Source organism: Microtus pennsylvanicus, chromosome X (genome assembly GCF_037038515.1).
Source record: "Microtus pennsylvanicus isolate mMicPen1 chromosome X, mMicPen1.hap1, whole genome shotgun sequence".
NCBI lineage: Eukaryota > Metazoa > Chordata > Mammalia > Rodentia > Cricetidae > Microtus > Microtus pennsylvanicus.
The window spans coordinates 37,040,453-37,054,177 of NC_134601.1; the positions used below are offsets into that span (position 1 = coordinate 37,040,453).

Here is a 13,725-nt window from a genome sequence, read left to right on the forward strand (position 1 = left end):
ATGCCTGCATGTATATCTGTGCATGACATGCATGGCTGGTTCCTGAGGAGGCCAGCAAAGGGCATTAAATATCCTAATCCCAGCACTCGGGAGGCAGAGACAGGTGGATCTCTGGGAGTTCGAGGCCAGCCTGGTCTACAAGAGCTAGTTTCAGGACAGGAACCAAAGCCACAGAGAAACCCTGTCTCGAAAAACAAACAAACAAACAAAAATATCCTAGAGTTGGAGTTCGGAATATGAGCTGCCATGTGAAAACTGGGAAGCAAACCCAGGTCCTCTGAAAGGACAGCAAGTGCTCTTAATTGCTGAGCCATTTCTCCAGCCCTATATTCTAAATATTTTATAAAATCACAGAATTTCTCATTTCAGTTAAAATGTAAGTGACTCCTTTATACTTTAGCCAATGGGAACAAGATAGAATTAGCTAGAGGGACTCATATATGTTTTCTGCCAAAATTTATATTTCTCAATAGCATGATCATATTTGCTAAGAGCTTTTGAATTATCTTCCATAGGTTCTTCTGGCTATGAGCCCAAAGTTCTGAAAAGCAGTTTATTGGGTAGTTGGAACAATTGATTACTTTTCTTCCTATATGTGGTTTTTTTTGTTTTGTTTTATTTTTGTTGTGTTTTTCGAGACAAGGTTTCTCTGTGTAGCTTTGGAGCCTTTCCGGGAACTTGCTTTGTTGACCAGGCTGCCCTTGAACTCACAGACATCTGCCTGCCTCTGCCTCCCAAGTTCTGGGATTAAAAGAGTGTGCCACCACTACCCTGCCCCATATGTTGTTTTAATTTTACATTTGATGTGTAGCACTGTGTCTTAGGCAAAGTTTTATAACTGGTTTAGATCACTTGCCACACATCTGAAACAATTTAGATGATAAAATAATAGAATCTGAGCTGGGCTCAGTTAGTAAAGTACTTGCTAGTGTATATATACTTAGGACATTGGGTTCAACCACCAGCACTCCATAAACTGGGCCTGGTAGTACACATTTGTATTCTGAACACTTTGGAGGTGAAAGCAAGAGAATCAGAAGTTGAAGATCATTCTCTACTACATGGTAAGTTTGAGCCAGCCTGGGATGCCCTAAGACCCCATCTCAAAGAAAAATGTACCAGAATCCTAATGATTTAGCTTATATTTTGTAATTTTTATGATTATTGGTTATTGGGCATACTGGGAGTTTTCATTAACCTTGAAAAATTACAGCTAGCTGCAGCATTTTTGATACTACGTCTGTGTATCCAGCATTAAGCAAGCAATGGTTGCAGTATACATGGGAAATAAGTTTCTATTCCAGTCTCCAGAAATAAGCTACCTTAAAATAAGACCTACAGAGTGAGGAATTTGACCAACATTTAGTTAAATAATGATTCTGCTTCACTGACAAAAAATATTTTGGGTCATACTTGAGACTTGGAGGAGGCTGATTAATGGAATCAAATAGGATGATAGACACCCCGGCCATATTGTCCCCCACTTAATGTAACTAAAGAGGAAGTCTGTCATCAAATTGCTGAACTTTGTGGTAGGATTCTAAAATCTGTGTGATCTGAAAAGAGAGATAAGAGGGAGATAGAGCATTGGGCATCAGGCTTTTGGGGAAGAAAAGGCACCTGTAGAAACTTGGAGGTTGACAGTAACCAAATGAGTCAGGGAGGAAAGGAAAAGCAGAGAGAGAGAGAGAGAGAGAGAGAGAGAGAGAGAGAGAGAGAGAGAGAGAGAGAGAGAGAGAGAGAGAGAGAGAGAGAGAAAGAGAGAGAGAGAGAGAGAGAGAGAGAGAGAGAGAGGTGTGAAAAATAGATGTCGAGGGAAGAAGTCTTCAGAGGAAAGGCCAGAGCGAAACCAGGGTAGTGGCGTGGGAGTTAAGGTGGAGTGGTCAGAAGGAGAGCTATGGATCAAAAGATGTTTTCAAAGCTGGGACATTGTGGCAAACACCTATAATCCCAACACTGGGGAAACTTAGGAGGGAAGATTACCACTTCCAGACAGCCAGGGCTGCATAGTGACACCTTGTCTCAAAATTAGAGAAAGAAAAACATGTGCAGAAGGTTATTGAAATAGACATAAAACTATGAAGGACGACCTAAAATGCCAAGCAGATGTTAGAAAATTAATTTAGGCACAAGCAATTATATCTTGGTGAATTTGGGGGCAGGCAAAATCAAATGGTTGCCGATGCTAGTTACAGGCTATTTTTTGAATACAAAAAGAATTAAATGTACTGTGTCCATGCTATAGGGAATACAGTCATGAATAAGTTCTATTTTTACCCTTCAGTAAGTTGTTGAGGGGCTCCACCAGATACTGATGGAGAATATTGACAGGTCTGGGGTTTGAGACTTGGTTCACCTCTTTCTTGCTGTGTGTCTTTGAAGTGACCAAGCTTATCTAAAGCCAGTTCCTCTGTTCAATGTGAATAACACACATACAAATGAAACAAAATAATTTTTAATTTCAATAGTAATACTACCAAGCTTATGGAGATTTTTCTGAGAAATAACTTCCATTTTTATAAATTTTGAATATGAAACAAGTAGCTTATCCCACAGTAAATAAATTCTATGCAGTTATGGATCTAAAGTAGAAACTTACAAGGACGTGCTGACATTTCATTTAAAATATTATTCCATATTTCTCAAGTACTGTGATAGAGGTTGGGCAGATGCCAATGAGATGTGATAATGGTCAATGAGAATGAGCTATAGACATTTCCGTCAAAGAGTATTAAATGCTATTCTTATGGTAACTATATTTCCTAAAAATAGATAGATAGATAGATAGATAGATAGATAGATAGATAGATAGACAGATGAATAGATAAATGTTACTTGGGCATGGTGGTGCATGCTGGTAATTAAAGCATCCTAGAGACAGAGGCTGGAAGATGGCAAATTCAATGCCAGCCTGGGTTATATTACAAACCCTGTTAGCAAGGAGAGAGACTACTGAAACTTCTCCAACTGATTACACCTGAAATGATAAAAGGCTTTGATGGAAGAATCTCAAAGTTTGACTGACTCACCCATAAAGAATAAACTTTGGGGGTAACCAGTAGTATCAAATGTAGTTACCTAGAGGCTGAGGAGGAATTGGAAATGAGGCCTGGTATAACAGAAAGGAGAGTTGGTGGTGGGGAATGAGGCCAGGGATGTGGCTCGCTGGTGGAGCATCTGCTTAGCATGCTTGAGGCCCTGGGAATTGATAGTACTGAGAAAAGAAGGGGAGGGATTGGCAGTGAGGCCAAATGGAATTACTCTTGCTAACAATCCTCATTCCCTTGGTTACATCTCAGCTGGTCTCTGACCTTATGTAATTGTGTCTCGCCAGTAACCCTAGGCTTTCCCCCAGCCATCCTGTATTTTCCCAGCCCCAGACAGCATCTTCTCTTTCTGACACTAACGCTAGAAGATAAAGGTCACATCAGATTCATAGAAAATGTTTCCTGACATACATCACTCAGCACAAATGACTGTGATAGCTCTAGTATAATGCCTTTGAGTTGCTATCTGTTTCCCTTAGTGGACAATAAGCTCTTCTAGAGAAAAAAGGCTTGAGGGTCTTAATTTTTCTATCTGTGGCACTTGACACACTGCCGAGTGTATATTAATTAAGCCTTCTATGAAGAAGGCTTGATATGTGCAGATGAGTAAGGCTTGAACGTGCTAGATATTCGGGTGGAATTCTTCCAAAGTCATTAGGAAATACGGCACTGGAGTTTGAGTAATCGCAGGAAGAGGTGAGCTTTAGCCCCAGAATGGCACACACCCGTCCAACCTTGTGACTGATGCTGTTGGTTTACCTAACTGAGGAGGAGGCAGGGTGGCAGTTTCTGTTGGTACAGGTAGGAATGTGAAGTGTGGGCGTTCCAAAGCACTGCCTGTTTTGAATGGTAGAAGGTGACAAATAATATCCTCTTTTTTTTTGTTGCCTGCTCTTGAATTGTTTGCCCACAATGATGGCCACATCCTTAGGTTTTCCTCCTCTTTATAACAAAATAGTAGATTCTTCCGTGTTTTCTTCACCCTTTAATGCTTTCTTCGGGAATTTTAAGCGGTGTACTGTGCAATCTTGTAACTAATCAACATCTTTCCCAATTCCATTTTGCATAATTTACGAGTAAATTATGGGAACAAAGTCTAACCCTAACCCTAACCCTAGAATACCCCATGGGTTGCTTGGGTGGTGATCAATTTGTTTTCTGCTGTTTGGGGAATGAAACTTGGGACACTTGATTGTCAGGCCCTCTAACACAAGTCCAGCCATATCCCATTTTAGCCTTTATTTGCTCAGTCTAATTGGAAAGGAAGTGTGTGTGTGTGTGTGTGTGTGTGTGTGTGTGTGTGTGTGTGTAAACCATTAAGGAGTTCCTGAATGTGGCACCCTTCCTCCTGAGTCAGCCTTGGTACAGAATGACACATTAGTAAGGCTATATTCTAAAGGTGAGCGCCTGAGGAAAAGAAATCAGGAACTTCCTTTTTCTCCCTCAAACAGCTTTCACATTTTGAGTAATAGTTTCAGGTAAAACATTCTCAGCAAGGATTTGTGTTCAGGGTTTCTGTATAGTTAAATGAGCCAGTGGAGTGCTTTCATAATTGCTGTATTGTTAGTCAAACGCTGTAATTAGGGATGACTTCATAGGCATAAGATTCTCTCTGGGTGACGCCCTGAATTCATACCCAGTTGCACACCATATCCTTTTATGAAAAAAACAAACAAACAAGCTTTTATTTTTTTTTGTTTTATTCCCTGAGTTGAAAAATCTGTTTTCGAGTGTCTCGGATGTTTAGGAAAGAGAGGTTGCTTTTTTTTTTTTTTTTTTAAATTCCTGGCTGCTTTCTCTTTACAGAAGAATCAGGCAGACGGAGCAAGGAAAAAAAACAAAAAAACAGAACCCAGGCAGAACAAAGGGCTTTTCTTTTATCCTTGACTGGTATTCCATTTGCTGAAATGAAATGGAGGGAAATTCTGATCTTTGAATATTAGTTATCTTTCGTGTTATGTAAACAGAGTTCAGTTCACTTTTGTGGTAAGACCGACTTCAGACTTAGGGGGGCAAAAAAAAGACGTTTTGAGAGCCCTGGCAATCTTACAATGTGAAATTGAATTGAAACTTGAATCTTAGTCTTAACACTTTAACATTTCTTTTGCATTATTGCTCAAGAGAAAATGCAAATGAGGAGGAACGCAACAATATTAAGAAGCTGTGGATGATTTTGAAATGTTTAAACTAAAATTATTTTTATTTTTAAAATGTATCACTTGCCTGCACTTCAAGTTCTTTTTTTTTATTAATGAATTTATTAAAGATTTCTGCCTCCTCCCCGCCACCGCCTCCCATTTCCCTCCCCTTCCCCCATCAAGTCCCCCTCCCTCATCAGCAATCAGGGTTCCCTGACCTGTGGGAAGTCCAAGGACCACCCACCTTCATCCAGGTCTAGTAAGGTGAGCATCCAAACTGCCTAGGCTCCCCCAAGAACTATATTAGAAGTTGGCCTTATGAAAGAGCCTATATTGAGTCATAGGTAAAATATGGCTGACAGGTTTTCTTTAGGCCCAGCCTTCTTAAACTACTTTGACTGAAGGCTTGTAATTTTTATATATGAGGGAGGCTTGTTATATACTCTGTAGTCAATAATTAAGGGAGACGAGACAACTCTTCATGCATGCCATTTAAAAGGTCTTAGTAGACTGATGCCTAATATTTACAGCCCCTCACAATTACTTATGGGGTTATTTATTCCCTGCTTTCTTTCACTGAGGGTTTGAAGTTGCTGTATAATGCTTTGTAGTTTATAATGTGCCTTCACATATGTCACTTTTAATCTTTACGAGAGTTCCCCGGGAAACAGGTATTATTAGTGCTATTTGTGAATGAGAAGCGGAGGCTCACAGAGATGAAATAAACATACCCATGGACATACAGTTAGGAAGTAGCAGCACCAGACTACTGATTGATGGTTTCATTGCTTGCCCAGCGAGAATACACTATGCCATTGGGCGATAAGCAATGGCTGGGCATGACTAGTGTTTAAGAAGTGTCCATATGCAGCAAGCATATCAAATTTTCTGTTCCACTTGTAAACCAGTCTGGGATGCTTTTAGTTTCTTTGGGAGAACCTATATGAAATATTCAAAAGAGAGAAAGAAAATTGAAATATCTTTGAGATATCAGCATTTTCTTATTCTATAGGAAGATCAAAGGAACTGTTTCCCTGGCCGTCTTGAGAAGACACTAACCCTTTGTCTCCAGAGCCTGCAAGCTTCTTCAAAATGGAGATCTATACCTTTTATTGTAGCAATTAATTGTCTGTCCTATTGCAATTATTTGGTTGCCTCCTGAGATTGTAAATTCCTCAGAGGCAAAAACTGGACCTGTAACAGATATTGGAAATAGGGTGTGGTGCTGAGGCTGAAGAGATGTCTCCACAGCCAGGAGCATAGAATGCACTTCTAGAAGACAATACCTTTATTCCCAGTACCCATGTTAGAGGGCCAGCATAACTGCATATACCCAGAGCTCCAAGAGACTGACACCTTCTTCTAGTCTCTACAGGCACTGCTGAATTGTGCACATGCGTGCACACACACACACACAATTCAAAAAGAATAATAAAATAGTTTAAAAATATGGTATGATGATAAAAAGGGGGTTGAAAGGCCTGTCAAGGATAGATTTGAAAAGGGAGGAAGTGGGACAGAAAGATGTACATTCCTGCCATCTGGAATAAGGATAGTGAGCAGGGGTGGTTTATGTCATGGCTTAATTCCTAATTTTCTTTTTAAAACAGAAATGATATGTAGTGTATGAATGAAATAAGCTACATAAGGTTTTGATGTTGCTTGGAAATTTTCTTACTGACATGTTTTAAATGATTACTGATTCAAACTACCCAAACTAGAAAGGGCCTTTAAGAGACAGAGGTCAACCACATGTTTTGGATTTTCTCAACTCTCAAGCTTTTTTGTGCCATTGTTCTCCACATATAATTCATGGAAATGGGTAATATTTTTTCATTAAAACCGTGATTGGCTGGACATGGTAGCATAAGCCTGTAATTGTGGGAAGATTGCCAAAAGTTTAAGGTCAGCCAGCTCTACATAGGGAGTCCCAGTCCAGCGAGGGCTATAGAACAGGACCCCAATTCAAAACAAACCAAAATGATTGCTTAAAATATATGTAAATAAGACTGCAATTAATCTTATTTAGTATTGTGATTAACACTGTTGAACATTTTTATGATGCACAGAATAAATTAGAATTATTACCATATAGTTATAGCTTAATTTTTAGAGGAAGTTTACTATTTTAAGCAAAGTTGCTACTTTTTGTGTCAAAATTGTTACTGGAGATAGTTCTTAATTTTTTGAAAGCATTTTTTTTATTTTCAAGATTATAATTACGACATTTTCCCCTTTTTCTTCTCATGTCCCTCCCAAACTCCCTCTCAAATTCATGACCTCTTCTTTTTCTTATTATTGTGTAAATAGAAATATATTTAAGTTATAAATTTAAAAAATATATAAAATTATATCTACTATATTATATAATGTATAATATATATAATAACTATATAATATCAACAATTTAATATAGCATGTGTATATTAACAAACACATACTTGTGTTGATTCTATATCAGACTCAAGTATATTTGTTATATCTCTCCTTTAAGAAGAGTGATTGATAGATATCAGTATACTGTTTAAAATTAGTGACTTATTTTTATAGAAATTGCTAACCAAGTGATTTTTGGCCTTCACTTTGACACAAAAAAACCAAGATTCTGTTATACATCACTTTCTTGTTGTACCTTTCTTATAATCTTCTAATGTAGCTGAAAATTTTATCCTTAGGAGGACAAAGTTAACACCAAGTGATACTTCCTGAGTTCAACTCCTAGGATCCACATGTTGGAGAGAGACTCTATACCAGCTATCTTCTGACTTCTACATGTCCACTGTAATATGTGTGCACCCAAACACATGTATGGCTGTGCACGCGTGTGCATGTGCGCACACACGTACATACACACGCACACACACAATGAATAAATGTAACTTAAAGGGATAGATTTAGACCTTTTTCCTTTATAGTTTTTGATAAATGATGATTCGTTGCCTGTTTATTTTCTTTGTTTTAGGCATAGCTATATGATTACCTATTCAGATTGTTTTAGTAGTCTGCAAGTCTGTTTCTAATTTAGCAAGAATGCTAATCTTATGTATTCACAAACCTTTTTGAAGACTGAACTAAACTATTTTCTTTCCTGTAGATCTTTACATGGATGAGATGGCAACCACTCAGATTTCCAAAGATGAGCTTGATGAACTCAAAGAGGCCTTTGCCAAAGTTGGTGAGTGTATTTTATACTAAACCATAGGAAAGGTGCTTTTTTTGGTCTTATTGTTATATCTTGAGAAATTGTCATGAATCAGCCTTAGCCTGAATGACATAGTGAGATTGACTTCAAAAATTAGATGGACAAAGATTTAGATGTTAGAGTGAAAGTTGTATGATTTCGGGCAGGCATTGCCCAAAGGTTAATGACACTTTCCTGATTCAGTCCTGGAAACCCACATGGTGGAAGGAAGTTCTAATTCCTTCAATTTGTCCTCTAACCCCACCCCCACGCACACAGAGAAAGGAAGAAAGAAATGCCATAAATTTTATTAGTATTTCTATATGAGCGCTTATTAATATCATTTCCAGTGCTCCTTCTTTCCACTCCAACACCCTCTCAAATTCGTGACCTTATCTTCTCTATTATTTTGTATATATAAATATTTAGTTTTTAAAATATTTTAGTTATATCTATTAGTTAATATAGACAAGTATTTTTTTTTCCTCAGGGCCCTAGTCATTAAATCGGGGTTGCTATGTCATTTGAAATTTTGTATTTTGAATATCATGGTTTTTTTTTTTGAAGGGGATGGGTTGAGACAGGGCAGTCCTGCAACTCATTTTGTAGACCAGGCTGGCCTTGAACTCACAGAAATCCACCTGGCTCTGCGCCCCTTGTGCTGAGACTAAAGGCACACACCACAACATCCATCTGGAATATCCTGTTTATCCGAGATGAGTGTTTGGAGTGAACATTGGAGCATTAGATGGAATTCACAATTCCTGTGGTATTTATTGGTTGAGAAAGGAGTCTAATTCTGTATCCTGCCTACGCTAGTCAGCCTTGAGCTCACTGTGTAAACTATTCATCTTTCTAATAATAAATAAAAATATAGCATCAGGCAAATAGGCAAAGGCATAGTTTTCATATAGAACAAGGTACTGAACCCAGAACCTCATGCCTGAAAAGTAAGTGCCCCATCACTGAGCTACATCCATAGCCATTGATATTTTGAGACAATTTCACTGAGCTGTTCAGGCTGATCCAAACTTGTGATCCTCCCACCTCCCCAAGGAGTTGGAATTCTAGGTATGGCTTGTTTTCCGTTTTGTATGTTTGTTTGTATACATACTAGACAAATGATAAAAGAGCAAGTGGTTAAAAGATAAAGTGAGATGGAATAAGAACTAACTACAGGTAGACTCACAGGAGGCAGTGTGTCCTTAGGCATGGGTTCTCAAAAGGTCGTGACCATTTTAACCATCGTCCATCTCCAAAACTATTTACACTACGTTTCATACCAGTAGCAAAATTACAGTTATGAAGTAGCAACAGAAATAATTTTATGATTGGGGGCCACCACAACCTGAGGACCTGTATTAAAGGGCCTCAGCATTTAGAAAGGTTGTGAACTGCTGGCTTAAGGTAAGCAATGTCTTTTTAGCATTGCCTAAACTAAAGGCAGTGAAGCTAGAGCATAATGGTTTATTACTTAAATCAGTTTTACTCTTAAACATATGCTCAAAAATCCGACTTACATAAAAGGAAAAGGGGGATCTGTGTTTCCCATTGATTGATTAATTTATTCTCTCTCTCTGTTTTTGAGACACAGTTTCTTCTAGCCCAGGTTGGTCTCAAAATTCACTCCAAATAGCCCATGATGACTTCAAACCCTGAATCTCCTTCCTCTGCCTCCCTAGGGTTGGGATTACAGACATTGCCAACACACCAAGCTTAATGTGGTGCTGGGGATTGAACTCAGGCCTTTGTGTGTGCTAGGCAAACATTCTACTAACTGAACTACATCCCTGATCCATGATCTACATTTTCTAAAAAAGCATGTATATTAAGAGAAACAGTATACCTTGGAGAGAATAACACCCACCTAGAATAGCTATTCATATCTTATCCTAAGCCTAAATAGAAAAGGTTAAATTGTTCTGATTCTTAATTTTATTTGGTAAAGCAATACATTAAGTTGCTATAGTTATGACTCGAGAAGAATGGAAGCACATAGTCAGATATTCAATTGATGAAAATTAGCAAATGAGATTTTGGTCATAAGAGGTGGGGTTATTTTGTTGTTACGTTTTTCTCTTTTGTCAATATTCGTTAGCTTTGTTCTTATCATAAATGCTTTAGGAATGTATTTCCTTGGCCATTGTTTTTTGCTTACATCTACTTTTCGGTATTAGCAGCAGCATAAATGTTTATGAATAGAGCATTAAAGTAGGGACCATGACTTATTAATGTTGCATTGCTTAATCACTATGCCTAGCCTCCTGAAAGAAATGCTTGTTGTTGTATGGCCTTGACCTCATGTGTGGCCTCATAGAAATATTTATGTTCACTGTTTGTTTTACATTAGCATTAATTCAAATGTGAGTCACTTGACGGGACTTGGAGTAGTTTTTATGAGATAAACAGCTGAACTACTCTGTTAAGACAAAGTAATAGTTGACCCGTTATTGCCATTGTAGAAACAAGGTTAAAGTTTATTTAGTAAGTATGGGATCAATTAGAGCAGTGGTTCTCAACCTTTCTAATGCTGTGACCCTTTTTAAATACAGTTCCTCATGTTGTAGTGACTCCAACCATAAAATTATTTTCATTGCTACTTCATAACTGTATTTTTGCTACTGTTATGAATCTCAGTGTAAATAACTGTATTTTCCTATGGTCTTAGGTGACCCTTGTTGAACTGCTGAATTAGAGGTTTGAGTGCAAAAGGTCCAGATCAACAACAGCCTACCACTTTGGAATGCTTAAATTTCCATAGGCAGGAGGTGGAACTATGAATCCCATACCAGGCACATGTTTCACTATACACCATTTTACTAACATACAAGCTGCTAACTAGAATTCATGAGGCCAATATTTCTGCCTGTTCTGAGTAGTACTCTGTTGTATTCCCCATCTAAATATCTAACGCAACGTTGCATACATGTTAGTTCCCTTTAAATATTTAATTACTTGAACCTCAAGGAACCATAAACGGTCTTTTGATGTACTAGGGTTTTAGCAATATCAGTTGTAAATACAAAGGGTCATTGTTGTGAAAAATTTATTATGAAAGATATTTTTGGTGCACGCATGTGTGTGCGTGTATGTATCTGTCTGCCTGCCTGCCTGTCTTTTGGAGGTAAGTATATGTGTGGTAAATACTTTTGTAGAGGCTTACCTTTCAGGAACTCCTTCAAATCTTAACAGTTGAATCATTTGACTTTCCTTTAAACCTCTTTGTAGTTTTTAGGTGGTGTTAGTTTCGGAGCCCTAAGGCAACTGTCAAAGGTGTTGTGGAATTTATTTTCTCATTTTTTTTTCAATTGAAGATCACTTATTTGTTTAAAAAGTCTCTAGAACTTATTTTCCTGGCCAGGATAATTGTTTCCTACTTTGTGTAGTAGGGGAGAGCAGAGAAAACTGCTTTGTATCACTTCAAATGTGACAAAATATGGAAACCATTTTCCTCATCTATTAACAATAATAGCCTTGATTATCTGCTTAGAAATTCAGCAAAATCATAGTGTGCAGAAAAAAATCTCTGTAATTATGACTAATCACAGGTTTTGTGCAATCAATTAATAGTGCTTTGAAACTCTCTTTACTAGCAATAAATTGAGTATTAGGTTTTAAAATTCTTTCTCTCCCTTTTTGCACCTGCTTACTGTTAAGTTCTAATCACATGTAATTATTTTAATTATCTCAACTATTGTCTCAGTATTTCCCTTTGGGTTAGTGGAAACCGTAGTGTCCCCTCCCCCTCTACACAACAAACATTTCTGTTTTCATTTAAATGCTGCCCTCCTGTGTGATTTTTTTTTCTAAAGAGAACAAATCTTATCATGTTGGTGCCTGCCTATAATTCTTGCCCTTGTGCGCTATACTTCTTGTATCAGGGTGGTTGAAGCAGGATGATCTCAACAGTACCAGGCTAGCCAAGACTGGATAGCAAAACCTGCCTCTAAAATATATTTTGAGGCCTGGTGTGGTGGCACACACCTAATCCCACTACTTGGGGTTCTAGGCCAGCATGGTCTAAATAGAGAGTTGCAGATCAGTCAGGACTACATAGTAAGACCCCGTCTCTAAAAACATAAGACTAATAAATATATATTTCATTCACTTACAAAGTGAATGAATATTAACCAGATGAAAGAATATGTCTTTTATATTCTAAGACTTTAATTTTAGATTATTTACCTCCAACAATGAATCTGAGGTAATTTAAATCCTCAGTTTGGCTTTAGACTTGCAACAACTTTCTTTAAAATAGGACTTATGAGGGCTGGGGAGGTGACTCACTGGTTATAACTAATTGTTGCTTTTGCAACAATTAGTTGCAATACCTAGGTTCTATACCCAGCACCCACAAATGGCACTCACAACCTCTTATAACTCCAGCTGCAGGGGATCAGACACCCTCATAGTAACTCTGGGCAGCTTCAATCACATATACCCACATATACATAATTAAAAATAAATCTATTAAAATAATAAAATATGACTTTTTTCTTCCCCAAAGCATGCTATAGTGTACTTTTATAAACATGAAAGTCAGGATCTTTGAAACACAAGACTACTTGGGATGCTTGAGTGACTGGGAATAGTGTGCTGCATTCCTTTGAGGTTGCCCACCAAATGAAGTCAAGACATCTTGGTTGTGGTGATTTAGTTGTACCAGATTTCTCGTAGCCCAGAAAGTTGAATTATTTCCAATTACTTGATATCCTCTAGAACATAAAAACCGCATCACAGTGCCACAAAACGTGGCTGGCAGTTTAGTCCAGTTTACTTTCAGTTTTGGATAAAACTACACCACTGCACATTTTCTTAATTATACCTTAAAACATAAAAATACAAAAACTACGAAGCTAGTTTTGTTGCTACGTGGTGGAGCCGTTGCTTAATATATAGAAGGCTTTGGGTATGCATGTGTGTGTGTGTGTGTGTGTGTGTGTGTGTGTGTGTGCATGTGTATGCACATATGTATATGTATACGTACACATATTATACACATATATTTCTAGACCCACAAGAAGAAAAATGTATGAATGAACAAACAAATAAATAAAACCAGTCATAGTGGTACAAACCTGTAATCCTAAAATTTGGAAGTAGGGACAAGAAGAAGTGGAAATCAAGACTAGCCTTAGCTACTTGACAAGTAGAAGACCATCCATGTGTTACCTGAGACTCTACCTCACAAGATTAAGTGACAACTTTCCATACTGTCAGTTTGGGGGTAATCTGAAGACCATGCCTGACAAATGTAAAGTTGTACAAGTGCCTGTGTGAGAGTGTAAACAGTACTGCACACATATGAGAACATGTCTATTTGAGCATATGTACATAAATATTTTTAGAGGGGGAGAGT

The 13,725-nt window shown here is 37.8% G+C and overlaps 1 protein-coding gene across 6 annotated transcripts in view; it reads left to right on the forward strand.

The window, feature by feature from the left end:
* The window catches only part of LOC142840185 (plastin-3), a 92,200-nt gene that overhangs the window by 44,053 nt on the left and 34,422 nt on the right, over window positions 1–13,725 (forward strand). For all 6 annotated transcript variants that reach the window (XM_075956750.1, XM_075956752.1, XM_075956747.1 and 3 more), the window contains exon 2: window positions 8,280–8,360. In XM_075956750.1, the coding sequence (XP_075812865.1) occupies window positions 8,288–8,360 (73 nt within the window). In that variant the 5' untranslated portion in view covers window positions 8,280–8,287. The remainder of the gene's footprint in view (window positions 1–8,279; window positions 8,361–13,725) is intronic.